At 34.3% G+C, this 24745-nt stretch overlaps 1 protein-coding gene, 1 long non-coding RNA gene and 1 other non-coding gene across 3 annotated transcripts in view; 2 read left to right on the top strand and 1 right to left on the bottom strand.

Annotated features, from left to right (window-relative positions):
• The window catches only part of LOC128673018 (uncharacterized), a 66040-nt gene that overhangs the window by 38629 nt on the left and 2666 nt on the right, over positions 1 to 24745 (top strand). The gene's annotated exons all lie outside the window — the stretch shown is intronic.
• Positions 4788 to 6557, top strand: LOC128672982 (transcription factor sox-3-like). Its single transcript, XM_053750541.1, has one exon. The coding sequence runs from the start codon at positions 4950 to 4952 to the stop codon at positions 5613 to 5615; it is 666 nt and encodes a 221-aa protein (XP_053606516.1). The 5' UTR covers positions 4788 to 4949; the 3' UTR covers positions 5616 to 6557.
• TRNAK-CUU (transfer RNA lysine (anticodon CUU)) lies at positions 11710 to 11782 on the bottom strand. Its single transcript has one exon. It is a non-coding gene; the product is annotated as a tRNA-Lys (tRNA).

Raw genomic sequence — 24745 nt, 5'->3', positions numbered from 1 at the left:
CATGTATAAGTCTGTCTTAAGATCAGTCTGTGGTCCACAATCCCACTCACAATATCCCTTCGCATCTCTTTTATGTGTCTATTGATACGATATTTTTATTTCCTACGGCTCAATACAGAAGTCGGCGACGCTTTGTGAGCATTCTAAGCTTTTCTTGACTCACACATGCATGTGTGTATATCATGCACAAATACATTATTAGAAACACTAGTTTGATATTGAATGATAGATTTTCAATTTTCAACAATTCCTTCAAACACGATGGGAAAATCAAAATACTATTCATACATTTTCAATTCGTATGCTTGATGCAACAGCCTTCAGTTGACTGACGTTTCGTATGTATTGCCGTCATACTAATATGCAGACTTAATATAAATGCAAGCTAACTAAAATGGCTCGAAGTACTTAGGTTATTTTTTAAAATAGACACAGATCTGCTTATTTTTTAAATGACACTGGCAGTCTATTAGTCCATTAATAATATACTAAGTTCATTCTAATAATCATGGCCTTGTAATATTAAATTAAATTAGCCAAGTGCGATTCCTTAACTTTATCTATAAAAACAAGAAAAATATTACGTTTGTTGTGAGAGGCCCCTTAAATATCTATTTTTAATCCCCGACGAAAAAAGAGGGGTGTTATAAGTTTAAGGTGTCTGTCTGTGTATCTGTCTGTGGCATCGTAGCTCCCAAAGGGATGAACTTTTTCAACTTATTTTCGAATGTTATAAATGGGTCAGATTTTATTTTATCTTGGTACATTAATGAGATGTAGATTACAGAAAGACAGTCCCAGGAGCCGATTTACCCTTTGGGTACGGAACCCTAAAAACTAGGTATTTCTTGGCACGGACGTCGCTGCAGTAAATAAATCTATATAAACATAAATATATGCACGCCGCTCCGATTGCGACACATAAAACTGTGGCTTAAACGCGCAATAACAATAAGTTAAAACTTAAACCCTCTTTAACAGTGACGACTTAATGTCACCCATTATGTCCTAAAATGACGTAGGGTGTCACAATCTTTGTTTATACATTTTTACTTAATACACCAGAATGTGTAATTTTCAAATATTTTTTTTTAAATAGCTTAAATAAAACAGTGGGTAATTTATTAGACACGATGCCTGTCAAAAAGTACACGTTAAGTAAAAATGTCGAATTTTAATTATCGAGTAAAAAAGTATCGGTATCGAATGGAAAACTACTCGATATCACTAAGTATCGATATTTTTTTCGTGGTCCTAGCCATAATGGCTTTTCAGAAAAATCTACTGATGCCTTGTAAAGCGCAGGTGAAGAGGCAGCACAACAAACTACTTGTATAGATTTTTTATGTACAAGAGTAACTATTTGTTTGCAGTTTGTTTGGTGAAATTTTACAATTCAATTTTGAAATAGATGTCTTCAACCGAATTATATATACGTTTAGTTTCGATGACAATGCATTGTTATAACCTGATGGTACGCCTAGGATCAGCTTACAATGATAGAACTCCTCAACGGTTTACTGCATGGACACATTTTTGACTGTTACGCGTTGAATGAAGCGAAGTCTCTCTGATGCCATTAAAAGTTTGTGTAAAAATTATTTTTTTGTAAAAATCTTATTGACTTGATCGATTAATCGTATCGTTGCGTATAAACCGCACTTCCCCGCCCGCCTCACGACTCCTCCTGGCTTTTTGTATTTTCCATTATAGCTTTATAGCGTCTTATTTTCATAAATATGGCAGCTTAAAGCTCCCTCCTTGTCTGAGCGTGATTTACAAAGTGGCCCGTGTCTACAAATGATAACATTTGTATGGAGTTTACACCACTGCGGGCGAAATGGAGTGTTGTGTTATTGACAGTTCATATCAAACTTAATTCTTCTTATATAACTATTGACTTTAAAAAATATGTATATTAGAGGATATATATATATATATATTTCATCTGAGCGTTAAGAGCAAGATTAATTTTTACTACTTTTTTCTTCTTCAAATCGCAAAATCTTCACAATACTGGACGAAAATACATCCTGAATCTGAATACAAACTATATAAGTAATTACGACTTGGCTTACATTTGTATGATTAAATTACAGTAATCAATTAGATTACTGTAAAATTCAATAAGGTTAAATAATTATAATTATGAAGCATGTAGACGAATGATGTATATTCCAGCAAACGTGACTTTGATGGATGGAAGCAGCATCGCATAGGTACGGCCAACGGCCTGTATTCGGTTCGTCCGTTTCAGCCTCCGAGCTGGCTGGGTGCGTTGCATATGTTCATGTTCATGTTATAGAGTAATTAGATTGTTTGTATAAAAATATTTAGATTACACATTAATTCATGTCATTGTGATGATACCAATATAATAACTGTGTATGTTGTTAGTGCTTGTATCCAATTGGTTCCTAGCATATTTTTTTCGTCTTGTTAATCTATGGTTCCTAGAAATTATCGGCTCGGATAGGTTCCTACGCGAATGAATGTTCATTGCATAATTTATATGAGAGCTTTTATTTACCGTAAGCAAAAATCTGAAATGTGGTTTTCACGGACATTTTGGCAAACTGCGGATTTTGAAGCCAGCATAAAATGTACAACTACCGCCATCTAGCTAAGAAATAGTGTACTAATACACAGCGCCATCTAACGCACTTTGACGGAACTACAACTCGGAGCTAAAGTGGTCATGGTTGCTCACACCCGGCACGTGACTTGTCGCTTCTAAAGAAAGGTTTGTTTGAAATTGTTTCTGTAGTTTTATAGATGGCGTTAAATAAATATTTTTAATGCTATCTCTCCACACTGTCGTCGAACTCAGGCAAATGCCAACGCGAATGGACGAACATTGCTTAGTGAGTATGAGTGTTATGATATAATGAAAAACCAGCAATGTATACCGAATCCGTCGCAAAAACAAAAATCTTTCAGTTTTGGCGATTCGGCTGTGACTTTACTTATTACCCATGAAGCTGAATTGATTCTCATTTTCTTTGACATCTAGTCCACAACTATAATCACTGTATAATTTAACCTTACTAAGATTATACTTTGGAGATAAATAAAGATTATTTAGATTTTTGTTTTTTGATGAGTTAAAAAAAAATTTAAATAAGAAAGATTGCAGAAGGAAAGAATATTCGAAAACGGTATAATTTCAATAATAAACTTAACTGAAACAATAGCGGCCTTGTCTACAATGTTTACCCCTCCGAAGGTAGACAGAGATACAGAATCTGCAAAACAGAAAACTATGTGAAATATAAACTCATTTCTATTTAAATACAATTACATATACTACGCCTAACGAATAAATAACCAGATCTTTCCAAACACGTTCAATCCTTACATAAATGTAATCTAATTTTAAGGATATTTGTGAGAGTAATGTATATACTATATAAAACACTTCCGTCACTCAGTGACTGACTGACAGACAACGTACAGCCGAAACTATCGGGTTCCCTGGGGAGTGTAGGATAGCACTAAGAAGGGATTTCCTGAAATTCCCACGGCAAACGGATTTTTACTCACATACGAAGTTGTGGGCAAAAGCTTGTGAATAATAACATGAATAATTATTGTTACACTTAACTGGATGGCAATCAAGTACTTTGGATTTACCTTAATCAATAGTTGCAATCCATTCAAGGTATCAGCCCATCCCATCACATTCTGTGGTCTATGCCTAAACAGAGCTATTGTAGTCTATTGCCAAGGATTAAACCACTCCTGCTATTGGATCTTCATTCAATACTTGGTTATGACGCTGGTTCCATGTTAATCAAAAATCGAATGAATGGTTAAGTATATGGTTGATTGTATCTATGTACTTTTAACAGTTATTTTATATATGTGAAAAAAAACAAATAATAATACTAGGTACGACAAAGTGTTATTTATACATAAGTCCAATTTATACATGAACAATTATTTACTTGCCGAAAAGTTTGCCTAATGTAAAGCAATATTTAATGTACATAATCAAAGTATAGTTAGTTTTATTCACAATTCCTCTATTAAATATTTACATCGACCTGATTTTAATACATTTATGACCCCAAGTCAAAGGCACAAGAGCATTAAATAAATAAATATATTAGGACAAATCACACAGATTGAGCGAGCCCCAAAGTAAGTTCGAGACTTGTGTTATGGGATACTAACTCAACGATACTATATTTTATAACAAATACATATATATAGATAAACATCCAAGACCCGGGCCAATCAGAAAAAGATCATTTTCCATCGTGACCCGAGCGGGGATCGAACCCGGGACATCTCGGTTCAAAGGCAAGCACTTTACCACTGCGCCACCGAGGTCGTCATTCTATTAATAGTATCTTATTTGTTTATATTTTTCTAAGCATAGAATTAGAGAACCTAGGTTTATATCCACAGTATTTGTAATCCATATACAAACTAATATTGTAAAGGTTTTGTCTATCACGCTTTCACGTTAAATTTGGAATTGATATATTTAATGAGATAGAGACCAAACATAGGCTACCGCGGGTAGAGCTGGAAGCATTAGCTAGTCTAGTAATAACTGATTTATTTGCTGACGGTACATTTTATTTGCCGACCATACCAATTCATCTTTTAATAGATCGCACAGGCGCGCCGCACACAAAACATACAGCAGTATCATTTGACAATTTGAGAGCAATCAGTGCATTGTCGCCGCTCTTTATTCGACGGCAAATAATACAGGGAAATTGTCCTCCCAATTGTAACCAGCCCATTGTTGACCTAATGACAGCATTCAGATTTAGTTGGCTGCAAAACTGACAGTGCGCGCTGGTCCTCCTTCAGCTGTAGTCGACAACGCAGCTGGAAAACAAACCAAAATTGACAACATCAATAATTATGATTCTGTAAATAATTGTGCTTGTAAACCTGTAAATACTACATTGAAGTAAGAATGTAAAGGAGTTATGGCATTTCTAGAAACGACTCAAGTGAAACCGCTTCAAAAACTGACAAGACACTCAAATCCGTATCACATAAAGCGACCAATGAACGCGTTCATGGTATGGTCGAGGTTACAGAGGAAGAAGATATCAATGATGAACCCGAAGCTCCACAACTCGGAGATATCGAAGCGGCTAGGACTGGAGTGGAAGAGTTTGGACGAAGCAGAGAAAAGACCATTCATTGACGAAGCAAAACGGTTAAGAATAAAACACATGCAAGACTACCCAGACTATAAATACCGTCCGCGGAGGAAGAACCGATTAGACACACCATTCACAAATCCTGCAATTTACACAACAAGGGAAACTTTCGTCGAAGTCGAGCCAAGAGCAGAGCAGAATTACCAAATCCCGTTAAGCTATTCTGAGCCATATGTATATAATAATATGATTAGTTATTCAGTGCCGTCAATACCTCAAGCCACGTATGTTCCTACCTCGTTAAGGCCGAAGGAAGAAGCTATGCCAAGCCTTGACTTGAGGCCTCTGCCTTCAATTGAAAGTATATCACCGAGGCCTTTTGCAGTTGTCAATCAACAAATGATGGTGAAAGCTTATCAAGACCTTCATTACGTGCCTGGTGATGTTCCAAGGATCTCCTATCATTATCCTTTTGGAGTACAATAACATACTAAAAGAATAGGTTATTTAGTTATCCAGCTAACCTATTATTGTTATAATTACAGTGTATGACCTCAAGTATGATCAAATCATTTGAGGTTATAACATTATATTAAGCTCAGTCATAGCAATTTACATAACAATTTGGTAGTATAATACAAGTGTAAATAAATAAAACTGAAATCGTATTTTAATCGAAATATAACTAGCAAGACCTGTGAGTATAAGTCCATTTTCTTCTACCTATAAGGTGACCTTTGTAAGGTGAGTTTTTGAACTCCTACTGATATAAAAGAAGCTGCTAAATGAGGAATAGAAAATGCGATAAAAGTAGTTTACGAATAAATTACCAAATATATGAAATGCGGTGTTATACAGGTATTAAAACTCCATCTTTCACCTAAAGGAACTCATATCTAAATAGTACCGAAATGGTTGAACCTTTTTCAGATGACATAAAAAATATTTTCCATCCGTTTTAGAACAGTTCGGATAACGAAACGACGAAATTACGTCGGAAGTTGAGAAATAATGTAATGTCGATGACTGTACACTTCCAGAATGTACACTCGGCAGCAGATTGATGATGCTTGTCACGAAATGTAATTGATTTGGATGTTTGCCCAAAGGGTGCTTAGGGGACAATATTTTTGGGGATGACTATATTATCTCCAATCTCGATTGTAATAACCTGATTGTCATCTTGAGTGTTTTTTTGTAATTTAAAATTGGAGATAACTAATTTGGTCATGGCAGAAGGGATTAATCTTAGTGCTAGATTAATGGAGACAGTGCGATTGAGAAAGCAAGCGAGAAAACGCTCAGGTGAGACAGAGAGAGTGACCAATTTCTATGGTAATAAATAAATCAATGTGTAATGACAATTAAAATGCAAATATTAATGTAATTATTAGGGAATCCAAAAATACAATTAAATTGTTTTATACTATATAATTATTTTATATAAGTTCGCCGCGAACTTAGACCGATCGCAAAATTATAGATATTTCAAAAACGGCTTAACGGATTTTGTTGCCACACGAACTTAACAATTCCATTGACAGGATCTGTTAATAGATATACCTTTTAAATTTCATCAAAATCAGACCAACAACGGTACAAAAGTTTTTTTTTGCCCCAAGTAGAATTGTTGACCTGGATCGCTTCGCTCGCTCGCTCATTATAGAGAGCGTGTTCCTATTGCTCAGTCGTGCTCCGTTGCCACGACGCAGCACGTTGTAGCTCCGTTGTTTTCTATAGAATTTGACACTGACATAAGTTGACGTACCTACGTCGAAACTTCACACAGCTGTCGACGGATGTCACTATGACGGATCTTTTATCTATCGGATAAGTATAAAAAAAGGAAACATACCGCAAAATGTTTGACTCATATGTATTAGTCATACACGAGTATATATTTCAGGGGTTAATTAACCAGATTAACTAACGTTTAAAACACAACGTTAATATTTAATTAACGAAACAGGCGATTACATAAATATGGGATTTAATTATTCGAATGCTTCAAAACAAGTAATTGCCGAAATTCGATTTCGCATAATCGAAAATTGACGAATGTTCGAGATGTAATTTCTAAGCTAAGGGTGGGTTGCACCAGTCAACTTTGAAGTTAATTTTAACCTGCACTCACCATCCTATACTCTTTTCGAAATTCGAGATTCAGCGGCAGGGACGCGCTGGTTAAAGTTAACATCAAAGTTGACTGGTACAACTGCGGCTATGTGTCGATTTTAATTAACTTTATATTGTCGAGAAAAACAGTCTTCAATGTGTATTATTCAGCAAATTATATGAATTACTAAGGTTTTCGTTGTTTGGTTAATGGTAAGCAGGTGCTATAACATTTTCATGGAATGGAAGAATTCACGACGACGAATCCATACTAGTAATAAAAATGTGAATGTGTGTTTATTTGTCAACCTTTTCTTTCACGTTGACGCAAGAGGCAAAGCAAATGTTTGATTTGATGTATTCTATCTGAAGAATCTCACAATTATAAAAAGAACCATTAAAGAAAGAATACCTATTATATTAATCAACTTTTGTCACAAGAAAAACAATTCATATTTTTGTACCTAGATGGTACCTATTTGGACAAAAACTCCAACATATTGCTAATAATAGAAACAATTATGGTAAGCCCTTCTGGCGTGATAAGGGCCAACACTGTTTTATGAGTTTCTTTCGGCATTTCTACTCATCAGCGGTTGTTCCGAAATGCCAGTAGTTTGTACCTTTTTGAGAAATCACTATGTAATATAAAATTTGTCGTGAAAAAGTAACTGCAGAAAATTGACTTTCCCATAAAATTTGATCTCTAATCAATCAACCTATGTGAATATGTTGAATAATATATATATATATATATATATATATATATATATATATATATATATATATATATATATATATAATTTAGAATGAGTTCAGGCTGAAAATTGTTAAGAATAGTTACTTCTGTGTATTCAGTAATAATTTGTATGATTTTATCAATTTTTATTATACCTTGTCCGGTCATAACATGCATCAACTAAAGTGCTTAGTTTATGTTGTAGGCAAGTACATTAACCTTATAAGTCCTTTAAGAATAGGAGTGGATTAATTGGATATTTCGAATATTACGTCGGCAAACAGTTTGCCAAATTTTGCAGTTTTGACTTAGATTGATGGTTTTTCCTTGTGATAAATAAAACCTCTCATACGAACCGCGCAATGTTTAGTGCATTCGCGACAGCATCCGTCTGATTTGGACGATAGTGTGTAACAATTATATAAATGTAATTCTACATCCACACGTTTCAAGATGAAAGATCAACCGTGTAAATATTAGGGGGCGCATAAGTCTTCACTTCTGAATGGGGGGGTAATTAAAGAAACCTCGCTCAGTTACAAATTAACATTTATTTAAACAAACAACCCTTTATAGAACATTCAACATTGTTTGGTTACGAGCGATTTCTAATCAAACGGTTTGCTAGTACTAGATTTTTTCTTATATTTTTCAATAATAAATTAGATTTTTTTTTTTGTTCTAGTCTATGGAGAAAAATGACGCAGCGCTTATAGATTTACCATAGACACACATAGGGTCACGCAAAAAAGAAATAGGACTTAACGTAAGTACTATGGGTCCTTGTCTTCTCCTATATGCAATTACTGCAACATTGCAGATCAAACTTTACATCATTTGTTTTACGAATGTTCCAATTTCTGTTTGCAAACAATTGTGTTAGTCGACCGCCTAACACAAATTTATAATTCTTCTGAAGCAAATCCCGCGCTCGCTTCAGGAACTCTTATCCAATCCTGCATATTTTAAACCTTTATATGAATTTGTAACAAATACTTAAAAGTATTTGTTACAATTGAATATTTGTTTGGACTAAAAAAAATATTTATATTTTTGGTTATGTTTTATTTGGATTTATTACTAAAGATTAGGCCTATTAGGCCTCAATCTTTGATGTACACTACAGACTTGGCTTATGCCTTCTTCTTCAGTGGATATTAGCCACTCTTATTTATATATAAATATTCAATACAAAAGACTTGGCTGTATGGGCTAGTACCCTTTGCCTCCTCAATAAAACGAGGGAATAAACCAAAAAAAAAAAAGTACTATGGGTCCGGCTTTGTGCGTCTGCATACCTTTTTATTTTTCTGATCATTTAATTGTTGGTGTCACGAAGAATTGTGACGATTATATTGAGACGTTCATGAAGGATTCGAATCCACAGACTTTTACAGTCGAATTGTCCACCAGCATGGTAAAATAAAGACTCATTTCCACTTCCCATTTTCCAAAGGAGTGCATTGTTCAGAAGACTCGTTCAGGCTGCATTCACCTCAAACATGCAGGAGTTCTACACAATAATGAAATGTTTCAGCAAGTTCAAGCTAAACTAAACCTTATCCCTCTTGGAATAAAACTGTACTGAAGTTTCAACAGTTCCAGATGCAATCCTGTCGAATAATGTATGCATGTATTATCTCAAAGCTTCGTTACACTTGGTGCCTTCACTTTAAAAAATGGTTATATCAAATTTCGTATTTCAAGTCAATTTAGACCATATACCAATACACTTAAGAAACATAACTGTAAAAGATTTACTATTCATAGGTCGTTTAAAATCTGTAGTGATGCATAAAAGTGTCTAAAGGACAGCAAACTTGTGAAATTCTCTCGCAACAATCGAAAAGAACATTTAACGCCAAGGATTAAGTGTTAGAGTGACTGTATGTGGCCGTTGTTACACCGAAACGTCATAATCGTCACAGACGTCTTTCACACCGCACGAAGAATGAATGATGGATGAATCGCACTAGTATCCAGCTTTTTCCACCTATGGAGAAACAACCTTATCACATATTATCAACAAAGAGTTTGCTGAGCAATATTTGACCTTATCCCGGAGCAATACAGTTGAAAATAATGTTAAGTAACGGCAAAGGTTTGGATTGCAGAGGCGATATATCTGTGTATTTATTCGAGTCGTAAATGGACCAAAAGTTATATTATGAATGTAGGACGACGTTGAAGTTAGAAATATCCTACAAGATCTTCTCAAAGTTAATTTTAAAATATTTTTTTTTGCTCAGTTACTATTGTATCTTATAGACTAGCTGATGCCCGCGACTTCGTTCTCGTGGCCGAACAATTTTTGGTAAGGAGTCAAAATTTAATTTTACAGACAAAGCGTAGCCTATATATACAGAAGATGCCCATCAGACTGAAAAACCATATTTCGTATAGTTTAGCTCGACCATTATGACTCTTCTTCAGGTGTTCCAGATCTTCGATTTTTATGCATCAATAGGAACTCATCAGGCTGAACCACTTTTGTATGTGTGTCTACTTTAGTCTGCCTATAGATTGCTAAAGAGTATTATTTCTGTCATGTATGCGACAAATAAAGGCTGCATTTATATATAACAAAAAATATCTCATATTGAGATATTTTTATCTCATCTAGATATGCACATCTTTGTGCGTCACGTTGACATTTGGGCGTCACATCCAACCGTTTCACCATTACTCCATTCATACAACAAATTTTCAGTCTCGAATGTTAACATTTATCCGGAAACTCTCTGAATGTTACGAAAAGTATTCGCTTTGAACATATTTTGTTTGAATCTCTGGATAGTTGAAAAATAACGATGCACTTTTGTTGAACCATGTACATAAAATGTCCATATTTATTTTTGTTGATCTATGGATTTTTCTGTCGAAGAGTTGAAGCCTCAGAACAATAATCTGGTAAAGCCAAAGCTTGTATTGTTTTAAAATGATAGTCTTTTTTTTTATTTCTCCTTTTTGACAGAGCCACTATTACGGCTAAAGAAGCTGTTTGATGGTTTTTCTTATGACTTTGTTAGCACGTGCTGGCAGCATTTTTTACATTTAAAAAAATTTCATTGTCATCTGGGTAGACATTATTTTCTCCGTTCTGTGACATATCTCTTTCAATATTTCTTCGAAGGTGACTTCGATGAGGAAATATAGAATTCCAATCAGAAATATTTTTTTGATCCTATCGAAATGCACTTGATAGCTTGGAACGTATTTGTATTTGTTGGTTTTCCAAAATTAACCTGTTTGAGATGAAGATACATGTATCTTTCAATAAGATTCTTTATAAAATATAATGAATTCAAAAACTTAAGTGCTCATATTTGTTATACGAAATATGGATCATTTAATGTTGCTTCCGCCCTATTTATTTTATTTACCACTTATCCCCTCTCTTCCCTCTCATCCCCTCACAAATTACCATGAAACACCCATTACCGTCAATATGTCCCAAGCTTTCGCGAACAACGTTCCGGATACACGCAATAAATATAAATAAATATAAACACATCCCCTAATGCTTCGTAATAGGAGCAAATGAATTGTGAAGAAAATATGGGTGAATAAAATAATTTAATATTTTTGTCATGATTGAAATGATGTTATGTAAAAAAAACGTGCATGAGGAATTCCGATTTGAAAAACAAAAGAACAAATTCTACTAATAAATTAGAACTAAAACGACAATGACGACCATGGAGCTGACAATAATAAAAAATTGTTCGCCCAACGTGGGGCTCGAACCCACGACCCTGAGATTAAGAGTCTCATGCTCTACCGACTGAGCTAGCCGGGCACGTTCCAAATATCTGAAATTATCGATTCAATGCCACCACTATTATCAGATGTTTACACTGTTTTCAAATGGACTTTATTTATAGAACTACTCGCGTTTTTCTGGAGACAAAGTTCCAAAGCCATTGACATATATTTTTTTTAATTTATCACATTATTAAGCACTTTTTTTACATGCCACAGTGTTTCAAGAATTCTATTTTGTAGATATAATATTGGTTATATTTTATAGCAATGTATATATAATTGCCTTTTTATATTATTTGTTATGTTTATAAAATTTGTAATTTACAAATCTAACCAGGCATTCTATAATTATTGTAATATTTAATTGATTTTAATTTAATTTTAAATTCTGTAATAGTAATATAATTGTAACTCTTTATTAGGGATAAATAAAAGCCTTTTTGTTTATATTTATTATATTTCAAAATTTACAAATATTGTCTATAATATTTTTCCCAATAATTTCTAGTTTTTCTTCTTAACAATAGAAATTTATTAAAAACAAGAAAACAATCGGCTAAGCACAATTTTTAGGGACCCAAATCAGATAGGGCTCGACGCCTCCGAGTACACACAAACGGAATTAAATTAAAGAGCAGATGTTCAAACAAGCAAACAAACAGGGAATTATAAATCTAACACCACTCCATTAACGATTTAGATTATTATTGGTTGTTGGCTGTTGTTTTGTCTATTGTCTGATAATGTTTTTTTTTCCTTTTTTAAATTGTCTTCTTCATAGTCGTATTCCTCATGGGACAGGGTCGTGGTTATTACGTGAAATGAAACACACACAACAACTTTATTGGCATTATTAATGGAGTGGTTTACCAATGCCTTCTCCATTTCACACACAAGTTAATAATCAACCAGTGTGCAGGTTTCCTCACGATGTTTTCCTTCACCGGAAGCAAGTGGTGGACGATGAAAACTACTATACATGAGTCAGATTGGTATACAAACTCATGTGGCACGAGTAGGATTCGATCCACAGGCGGGCGTCTTGACCATTACACCACCACCGCTTCTGATGTTTTCAATTGCATTTGTCTATTAATAAACATAAAATAGAAACTCCAGAGATCGTAACTAGAAAATAAATAATTTCAATAATATGCTTTTCTAAATCTGATCTTCAAAAAAATAATGGTTAGTTAGGCTATTTTTTATTTATATATTATTATTAAATAATATCTACAATTGACATGGAAAACTAAACATAAGTACATATGTACCATAATTTTTTCAAGCTAAGGCTGAGAAGACACGATAGCTGCTACTTTTGGCCAACGCTTTTCCTACTATTGTTAAAAATGCGAAAGTTTGTGAGTATATATGTTTGTTACTCTTTCACGCAAAATCTACTGGACCAATTGTTATGAAATTTGGTACACGGGTAGAATATAACCTGGAATAACACATAGGGTACTTTTTATCCCGAAAATCCTACGGGAGCAAGCCCCGGGGCGCGGCTAGTCAACCATAATTATACTTAATGTATGTTTTTCACGCAAGAAAGCAGAAAATTACTTAAGTTATTTGGCATAAAAATATACTTTCGGTCGTTTAGTGGATTTACTGATGTTTTGTGACAGTTTATGGCAAACAACCACTAAAGATGATTGCGGACAAATATTTTTTGTGATCTCTTTATGAGATTTTGAGGAAAGTTTTTCAAGTTATTATTCCGCTTTATAGGTTTCTTGATAGTAAATAATGGTTGGAATAAATTTTAAGTCTTTGTATCATTCTGATTTGTGACGAATAATATCCCATAATGAAGTTACTTACGCCTAAAGAATATGTCACAGGGAAAACTCCATTCTAGTGTTCTTTAAACTTTCACACTTTGTACAAATAACTAACTACATAAATGGTACTGACTGGACTTAAAATGAACCTTTTTTATTTCTGGCTCTTCTTGGGTCCAGACCCAAGCCAGCTTCGACCACGGTGACTACAAGGTCTTTGAAACGTAAGCAACATTAAATATCAAGTTTATCTGTTAGACTTATTAAAAAAAAACTCCGACTTTCAATATACATTTGGCTGAAACTTTTGAACGGCTGAACCATTAAAAAAAAACCCCGACTTTCAATATACATTTCGCTTCAACTTGAACGGCTGAACCGGCTTTGATCGAACATATCTAAGAGCTACCGCGTAAAATATTTGGTATCAAATAAAAAAAATCTCCATTCAAATCGGTTCACCCGTTGATGAGCTACCATGCCACGTACACAGACATACTTAATATTATACATTTAAACATCATATTAAACATCATTTAATTTAGATTATGACGTGAAAAAGTGCCTGTGAAGGCTTAATTTCTGAATAAATGATTTGATTTGATTTGATTTGATATATCAGCCCCTCTTTTCGCGTCGGCGGTTAAAAAAAAGTCCCTTTAATATAATTTATGTAGCTATGAACTCCATCCTAGTTAACCATATGATTGAAGTAAGTGAAAAACAATTTATTTAACACACTTTCATACATTAAATTTCTAGTTAATGGGTTTAACGGCTGGTTAATGAAAAGCTCAATTTTTATCGCGAATATATCTCACAAGGGGGGGGGTCTCACTTCAAAATATATTTTTAAATTCTAGCAAGCAAACTGAATGCGGCCCACCAAATGGAAAGTGGTTGTTGCCGGTTCTTAATGAATCTTTTCATAGAACTTTTTCCTTTGAAGGCCCTTTCTGGATCTCATAGTCAAAACTTAAAACGGTTCTGCGCACCAATTCCAATGGCACCGATTCTATTGTTCCGTGATTTACAGTCAATATATTTCAGGTGCACACTTCGGGCCAAATAGTCTATGTGAAGAATTAAAATACAATAAAAATCTTATAAATCATCTAAAATTTTCATTACAAACAATTGATGTCTGTCAATTTTACTTAAGTCGCTTTTAGGTGCCATTCGAATTGGTGCGCAAAATGGCACATAGTAAGATAAATACTAAGAATAAAAATAATCCGCATATATGAATGCGCAGCGGAACACATTAGTTCGAGGAAATAGCGGCGTAGACACATTACATTCAGTATTGTGTGTGAGGAAAAATGATATCATAACATTCTTTTATGACCATTACTGGGCTTACCCGCCCTTTGGTTGGCATAGATTAAGTATTGAACGCAGAAGCTACTTCGAGTCTGAGGTCGATTCTGCCTATAAGCTTTATATGCCACGGGAGATGTCATGTCTTTCAAATGTCTTATTGCTGAAATTGTAAGAAACAATAATGGTACCCCCTCTTGGCATGACAGGGACCAACACTGTTCAAATGAGTTTCTTTCGGCATTTCTTCTCGGCAGTGGTCGTTCCGAAATGCCAGTAGTTTGTAGCTTGTGAGTAATAGCTATTTAATATAAAATTGACGTGAAGAAGTGTATGTGAAGGTCTAATTTCTGAATAAATGATTTGAATTTGAATTTGACACCGGTGTCAGATTATATTCAAGTCGCCTGAAGACAATGTGGCTTAAATTTTACGAAATTTTCTATATTAGTATTATCTGATTATTATACCAAAATATTGCATTTGATGCTTAATTCAGTAAATAAATATCGCTGTGCAAAAATAATATAGGTATTAAAGATTTTATCAGTAAAATTTAATTCCTAAATAAAAGAAATATTTTTATTTAGGGACAAAATCTTACAAGCTTATTGAAGCGGTGGTTGTGTGATGGTTAAGACTCCCGCCTGTGGATCGAAAGGTCTCAGGTTCGTATTCCACTCGTGCCATATCAGTTGGTATACCAATCTGGTTCATATATAGTAGTTTTCATAAACCACCACTTGCTTCCGGTGGAGAAGAAGGGTGGAGGAAACCTGCACACTGGTTGACTGGAGTTTAGTTTCCTAGTGTGTATGCGATTACCTGCTACTGTATGGAGGTACTCGTAAGTGGTTGTAAAAGTCTGTTAGCACTCGAAATGATGATGATGATTGAAGCCAGTGCATTGGTTCCATATAAGATATAAAGTACATCTTTTAAGACTTTTTCAAAATCAATAAAATCTTTGTATCGTCCATATATTAACATTTTACATTTGTATATATTGACAACACTCGCCATGACTAAACATTATAAACACATTTACAGCCAACATTGCATTGATGGTATCTTCTCTAACATTGCGAGAATAATAATAATAATAACTTTATTTCACAATAACTTAGCCTAGGTACAAATATATGTTTACTTCTGCATTATACATTGGCTAGATGGGATGCTGACCTTTGGCCACTACTCTCCGTACTAGTATCATACTGTACGAATGCCATGGTACCTACAAGTAACTTAAAAAACTGTACATCTTAGGCAGTTTCGCCTGGTCCTTCTTCGAAAACATAATCTTTACCCGTCCGCCCTCCAGGAGACAAATCGCCCGGCTGGTCATTTGTCAAAAAACCTGCATCCGCCCTCTGAAAGCGGTCATTGTCGGACCGACAACCCCGTCTGTCTTCCAACGTTCCTTATCACCAAGCAATAGAGTTCAAAGTCCTGTACCTTCCACACAAAACGAAAAGAATAATGCTGAATAAACACAATACGGTCTTTTCCAAAGTCGTGTCGGTTAAAAATGCGTCCGGGTGTGTCTATGTCCCATTTAGCCTGTGTTTGGCTTTAGGGTATTTTCAGGTCATAACTTAATATTGTCATTTTTTTTTAACATTTAAAATGACATGGAACCTGCAGGTATTTCGTTGTACGGAGTACAGTCTGCCACAGAGAAATCTGACCCCCTAAGAGTGGTGTTCAAATCGCGGGGGGGTCAGATTTCTCTGTTGCAGTCTGTAACTACTAATTCCATGGGAAATGTATCTTAGAGTTTACTACTCTTTCTCCCTCTCTCTCTCTATATTTGTTGACAAGACACATCTAGTTACGCTAGCTTTTTCTTCTATTTGCCAGATGTAACTATGTCTTGGTTTTCCTTCAACCTTTACTTCTTTGTATGTATAATATTATATGAAAAGAAAGCAACGTGTCATACTTATCATTTGTCCTAACATTTTCCCCCTTTTATTGTCAACACTAGTTTAAATCAATAAATACATATATACTGACAAATCACACAGATTGAGTTAGCCCCAAAGTAAGTTAGAAACTTGTGTTATGGGACACTAACTCATCTATACTATATTTTATAATATGTACATATATAGATTATATATCCAAGACCCAGATCAATCTGAAAAAGATCATTTTCCATGTTGACCTGACCGGGGATTGAACCCGGGACCTCCAGTGTAGCAGTCCGGCGTGACGACGATTTGGTCACGGAGCTCGTCATAAGACAGTTCAATATTTTATTTTACATATAGTTTAGTTAATAATTTATATTACTATCAGTAACATAGTGTTTAGTTTAACCGCCTCGCAATAAACTTAACTAACCCCCATATCTACCCTTTATGCCCGTTCTCAAGCTAAAAGCTTCATCATAATAAACTGTTGAAAGCTCATTGGGCTTGCGACGAGACAAAGTTACTGAAGCTACTTACTTCAATTACTTTGTTTCGAATCACTTCTGTTTTGATGTAGTCATGTTCGAGTGCATTGGGCAAGTTTGTTGCTAATAATCGTTTTTATTAATAAAAACCACTCTTGCTCCCGTTATGGATGTCGTATAATGCGATTGAGGGGCACATAGCTTTAGCTGTGGGCAATAATAGCATCATCAATGAGGGTTGACAACAAGGCAGGTTGTGAAACGAAAGCATAGTCGATATACCTATGCCCAAACTGTTAAAAAAATATAACTTTTCTTCAGGTGTTCCAGATCTTCGATTTTAGTAACTGAACAGAAAATGCTCATCAGACTGAACAACTTTTGTTTTTTCCTACAGTTTAGCTTGTCCATCATGGTTCTCCATCAGGTGTTCCAGTTTTCAAAATCATTTATACCCTATAGTATGTGGCCCAGGCTTAATTGCTATATGCTAAATATAACAAAAAAGTTTCATTTGAATCCGTCCAGTAGTTCCGGAGATTAGCGTGTACAAACAGATAAACAGACATACAGACAGACTGTTTTTTTTTCTTCAAATTCTTACTCTATTACTATGACTCTATAGCCTAATTTTGTTTTTATGTAAATATATTCAATGTAGAGATTTTTTTCTACTGTTTTATTATGTGTATTGAAAACATTTATCAGTTAATAATTTCTCCATGATTTGTTTCATTAACAATCTCGGTGCAAATTCACGTCACGTGCACTATACACTGTATTATCTCTCAATGTCTGAAATGGATTCGAAACTGCTATAAAGAGCCGCAAGTGTCGCATTGAGACTATTTGATTATTTGCATTCACAGCTAAATTATGGATATTGTCCGTCCGACGAATAAATCTTACAACGACTTAATCAAATTAAACGAAGTTGTTGAGTTTTCGATTGGGGTTCAAATTCTGGTGGAGAAGACGTGGAATATTTTGCATTCGATTAAGAACCTATAGGTATACGTAGGTATAGGTATTAACATTAGATTCAGATACCTAATAAAAAAAAATAATAGAATTACTTTTTTCGACAAGTTTAACCCAAACATTTTTGTCGTCTCTCCATTTAAAAATGGAATCTAATTACGCAGATAAAAACGATTGCTAAGATACATTTAACAGGCGCTATCGGTTTTTGTCATGATGAAAATAAAATATTTTCATTCTCCTTATCGTTCGCTATTATATTAACATTCTGTAAAAAAAAGGTATTTCATTAATTGGTCTTTATTGCATTATTTTTGAAAAGGGTACCTATGTTTACTTTTCATATTTGAAACTACAACACTTAAATTCAGCCAATCTTAATGCCTCCCTATAGTTATTGCGAGAACACAATTTTAACTAGTATAATAAAAATAAGTTAGCAAGCATTTACCGAACTATTAGCGAAATATCAGAAAATTCTCCATAATTGGTACTTATTGGCGTCGCCAGAGAGCGCCCTCGGCTTCCGGCCTAAAATGGCCACAAGTTGACCGGATTAGGGGACCGCGAATACAGAAACTGCGCATTTGGTCACAGTTCATAAACACGAGATGAATTGTGCTCTTTATGAAAAGTAGTTAGGTATAAGTCATTGTGTGACAATTTTCAATAATTTTATTGGAAATACAACTTTTATTTTATTTATTTATTCCAATTATGATATTTTTAATAATGATGTAAATTCGTTCTCCTAATTTTTAATATATGTATAAGACCCATATTTGTTAATTGACGTCCTTGGAGAAAAGGCTGCGGTGAAGTTTATTGCGCCGCTTCTTCTTCACCTGCGCTTTGGAAGCCGGCAGTAGACTTAGTTTAAGTAATTTTTTTTGACGTCAATAAGTGATGTATATCATCCTAAATTGAATAAAGAATTTTGAATTTGAATTTGCCTCTTATTTAGAAAAACCTTTTATGCGAACGGTGATCCAGTTTTGATTTTGTCTCTGCCTTTGTCACGAGAAATATTGAACAAGTTACATGTATCCGGTGTGCGCGTCGCTGCTGTTGAATAAATGTAAAAAGAAAAATATTCATTTTATTTTCATCTTAAAACGACCTTTTCTTTTTAAATTTCCGATTTTGTTTGCCGGTTTATGCTCAACCGAAACTACTGAATATTGATTTTTAAACGAAACTGAAGTTTCGGTTTCATGGTTTCCGAAATTAAATAATAATTTGTACCTTTTTATAAAGAAACAAAAAAATATTATACAAGAAACTACCATAAATGGGCCGAAATTTTCGGCCAAATTATCGCCCGAATCGGAAATTGTGAACGAAAATTTTAAGGCTGAATCTGGCCGTAAACGAAATCAAATATTAATTATCAAACGGATCGGACATTAATTGATGTACTATGGACCTGATCCGACTATTAATTAATAAGTATATATATTTTCCTTTCATCAGCACTTGATCACAATCATAATATGTTTCAGTATACCTTTTACTTTATTGTGTACTTACATGTTATATTTCTGATAAAAAAATATACATAAATTTATATTTAAAAAATGGCTTACCATTTTTTAAATATAAATTTATGTATAATTTTTGCATAATAGGGACCAACACTGTTTGAATGAGTTTCTTTCGGCATTTCTTCTCAGCAGTGGTCGTGTCCGAAATGCTAGTAGTTTGTAGCTTTGGTAAACATCATTTAATTTAGAATATGACGTGAAAAAGTGCCTGTGAAGGCCTAATTTCTGAATAAATGATTTGATTTTGATTTTGACTATTGACACTTTATTACCCGATAAAAATACACTCCCAGAGAAATAAAATAGAATTAGCTATAGGACAAAAATGACAAAGCGAATGTTTCGACGTCAACCAGCACAATCTCATTATCGAATTATATTAAAAACGTTGACGTGGAAAGCCGTCAATGAAACGCATTCGAGTTGACCACGAGTTTGTTTCATTTTTTATTTTATTAAAAACACTTTATTGTTGACTAACTGTTGCACACAGCCCCGCCCGTAATAGCTTATGTTTTACATCGAGTTAATTATTATATATAGCAAATTTCATTAAAATCAGTCATAAGCGGTTTAGAAATGAAAGCGTACAGACAGACAGAGAGCATGAGAATGGAACTGTCGATACTATATCCTAAAAAAAAGATTGTACCCAAGAGAACGTTTATTGAAAAAATAAATTAAAATACAAAATTTCTCGAAAATGGATAACTTTTGGACAACAATGTGTTTCTTTATATAGGGGTAAAATAAATTCCTAACTGTCGATACTATATCCTAAAAAAAAGATTGTACCCAAGAGAACGTTTATTGGAAAAATAAATTAAAATACAAAATTTCTCGAAAATGGATAACTTTTGGACAACAATGTGTTTCTTTATATATATCTTTATATAAAATAAATTCCTAATAATAGTACCTACAAACTACTGCGAGCATATGGCATCTTATTATTAGTAACCCTATATAAAGAAACACATTATTATTTTAAACGTAAATATGATTTAATTGAACAGTACAGACAAGCGTGGTGCCCCTACAAATGAGACAGGCTGGTCGTCCACTGACGTTGACGGCAGATAAGCGAATGAAATATATCTCTCTGAAATATATCTGCGGCGGCGGTAAAAGTGTTGTTTTTGACGCTACTGTCTGTTGTTGTTCGACTGTTGTCGCGTTAATCAATTGTAATTCTGTCTACGTTTGTGTCAATACAATAATTTCAAAGCGTTTCATTGCTTCACTAGGAAACGCAGCTGGTAAAATATCGTTTAACAAACTCAAAGTATAAAAGTCTAAACAATTTCTTAACCGCCATTCGAATCTCGAGAATGTATTGAACATTGAAATGTTATGAAATTAATATCGCTATGAAGTTATTAAAAGTCAGATTTCGGTCTCACAGTTCCCCTAATAACGCACGGTTCCACACTACACGAGTGCTTCTCAATATCTAACCACTCGAAACAACCCGACAAGTCTTAATGAAAGAACCTTTTTGAAAAAATACTGGCCGCGATAGAGAAAACAATCGGCGTTCGGAATTTAAAAAGAGAAAACAAAAAAATGGCGCGATTACATCTTCAAGTGTGGAGTGGCCGCAGTTCTCATGGGGTGATGTTTTGGTACTAACGCTAGGGGGAGCCAAGGTGGGTGACTGTGCAATGAAGTTTGAAGGTAATGAAATAAATGATGTATTGTTTATATGGATGATTATTAAGTGAATTGCCATTTAACTATTTAATCGATACTGCATGTTCTTAATAAATTATCATTATAATACATCATTAAGTTTAATTAAAAAGTTGAGGAGCTCATGATTTTTTTTATACTTTCCAAATAATGTGAAGGAAGTTTTCATAAATATGAATATTTGAAATGTCTAAAAGTCAAATTCAAATTCAAAATACTTTATTCAATTTAGGATGATATACATCACTTATTGACGTCAAAAAATTACTTAAACTTAGTCTACTGCCGGCATTCAAAGCGCAAGTGAAGAAGAGCGGCGAAACAAACTTCACCGCAGCCTTTTCGCAAGGACGTCAATTAACAAATTTAAGTGACTATTAGTCTAAGGTTTTAAATATTTTTAGCTAATTTATTTCATTTGGAATTTTCTGTACACTTTATCTACGAATACTGAAATATTTTTGTCCCCACAACGCATTTTTGAATGACATTAAAAAAATATTATTAAAAAATCCTGCTTTTTTATATACTACTCTCCTTTTCTTTTATAATGTGCAGTTTGACAGTATCCCACATTATTATCACCCCAAAAACTCACGCAGCGAGCGGGTCTCACGCCAAGTCCGCGAATTAGTGCTCAATTTGGCGGATGATTCGATTTGCACCCCACGTCTTTGTCAGTTGACCGTGCACCGCCGTGCGTCTTGAGATGGCCACTTATAGAGTTCCAAGTTTGAAAAATTAAAAATATAGGTAGGTTTTTGATTTTTTTTTCTACCGAGTTGAAAGCAAGAATCGTGCCAGTTTCTAAGCATTTTTAGCCTAATACAAAATGGTTGTTTTTCGGGAATTTCACCAATAGATACCATTTGATTGACTGTTAGAATACATTCATTCATTTGAAGTTTTCGATTTTTGTTTATCATAAAATAACTTTTAACAAGCGATGATATTTAGTTCCAATACTTTTTATGTATTTCAAAAAGCTAAAGTCGTTGCATCCGACGGCTACGAAGTGTAGCAGGAGCTACGAGAAGTGACTACGAAAATGTATAAATAATCGCAAGGTAAGTTTATGTTAGTATAGGCTAGGCTTTTTTATGCTACTGCTGAGCGAACTTCCACTACATATAGTACCAATATTCTCTCTAAATTAACGTATAAATTAATATATTATAACTGCCATATTTCAATAAATTGATAGGTGATCTGACTGAACTGTGATAATATAATCGCCGTCACTACATTACAAATATTGGCAAAATTACTAAATTCCCGCCACCACTCGATTCGGATAATAATCGTAATATCGATTACACTCAACGCACTCGAGTCGAGAGCCGAGTCGATTATTCTCGCCGACCCTATGAGAACACATTGTTTTGATGCTATTGTCGATTTAAATCTGATAACGGGACTTGGCGTTGGTTCACATGAGAGCAGTCATTGATACGTCGTTATTTCTTGTGAGATGTACAGAGCCTTGGTCAGCCTAGGCTTGTGTTATAACCACGGACCATTTTCAGTATTATTAAATGGTAAACATGGATATTTTAAGGATTTAGACAATATTATTTTTATAAAAAAGTAGAAATAAGAATATATTCGTGTATATAAACTAGGGGATATATTTTTTGGTCCGAAATATATTTTTTACTAATAACTAGATGTTGCCCCAGGCTTCGCTCCTGTGGGAATTTTGAGATAAAATATAGCCTATAGCAATTTTGGATAATATACCTTTCTAATGGTGAAAGAATTTTTGAAATCGGTTCGGTAATTTCGGAGATTACCCGCCCAAAATAAATACCTTCCCTCTTTATAATAATACTTTTCTAAATAATAGGTTACTATTGTATGAGTAAAAGTTACGATTTAATGAGTCATTAATTTGTTTATGCGATTAAAATAAGCAGTAAGACATAGTACCTACTTATTCGCATGGCAGAAAGTCACTTGTTTTTCTGACATTTTTGGAAGAATATACTTTTCTATGGAAGACAAAGGTCTTTGCCCAGCTGTAAAATACATAAACAAGCTTAATACAAATAAAAACAAAATCCTTAACTAAAGTTTACTTCTGCCGTAGATGGAGAAACAATTCGCCTCGCATGTGAACCTACCCTTAGTTTTTATATGTTTTTTGTTCGTAATTTGTCTTTATTGAGCTTACTGTTTGCTACTGTATGTCGGTTGTTTTACTTCGCCATAATGTAGTCCTGTTTCATAAGTGCTCAGTTTGAGAACCTGTGTGTGTGTGTGACAAATTGTTTTTATTTGTGTTTATAAAAATGTTTGAATAAACACGCCTTGAAGATAATATTATCTTAAAGTATTGAAGTCTACAATTAGCTTTTGATCTCGCGTTTTCTTCTCGCTCATAAGTTATTAATAATAATATTAATAGACGTTTATTTCAGACCATAGATCCATATGTGTTAGTAACAAAAATATCCTTATATACTAGTGTTAGTAAAATACATAATAAAATAAGAATTAAATTAAATGCCAGCCAGCTGGAGCAGCTGCAAACAGTGTACGAAATAACTGCATGCAGCCTTATCCAGCGAGCTAGCATCGGCGAGTCCCACCGATCTGCCAACGCGCACAGAATACTGTTGGGACTGTCGCGCATGCGCCTGAGGTGAGAGGCGCATCGCTTCCTCATGATGGCCGCGAACCCATCAACATGAGCCTCAGCAAACATGGCCGAGGCGCTGCAGTAGCGCGGCAGTACCATTAATGCCCGAAACGCGTTATTATATTGTACTCGAAGATCGCTGTATAACCCCTGCGCATAGTCAACCCACAGACTGCAGGTGTAAAACGATTGGCGGTAAGCTCTAAAAACTTCTTATTAATTTCGATATCTACGGACCGGTCTGGTAGCGGTACGTGCGTCCAAATTTTTTGTACACAGCTACTCTTTGGTTGTGTCTGGTGCGTTCTACGAATTAAGAAAAAAAACTGTCATTATGGTAAGTAGCTTTTCGTGCGTCCAGTATTATAATGAAATTTCAATTAAATTGCGAAAAGAATTGAAAATATAGGTACCTGTCATGTCTCATTAAATCGTAACCTTTACTCATACAATAGTAACCTATAATTTAGAAAAGTCATAGTAAACATTCACAAAAATCTAATTAGTAACGTTCGGCTGTGGCGTTAGTGATTTGCTTTTGTTTGTTGTCACATTGGGAGATGTCCTTTATGTGGGAGAGCAAAAAAAAAAAGTAATTCCTTGCTATAGACTAAATAAAATAAAT

Source organism: Plodia interpunctella, chromosome 1, assembly GCF_027563975.2.
Source record: "Plodia interpunctella isolate USDA-ARS_2022_Savannah chromosome 1, ilPloInte3.2, whole genome shotgun sequence".
Classification (NCBI taxonomy): Eukaryota; Metazoa; Arthropoda; class Insecta; order Lepidoptera; family Pyralidae; genus Plodia; species Plodia interpunctella.
Note: the sequence above shows the minus strand (reverse complement) of the source record. Positions and strands in the feature narration are given on the sequence as shown.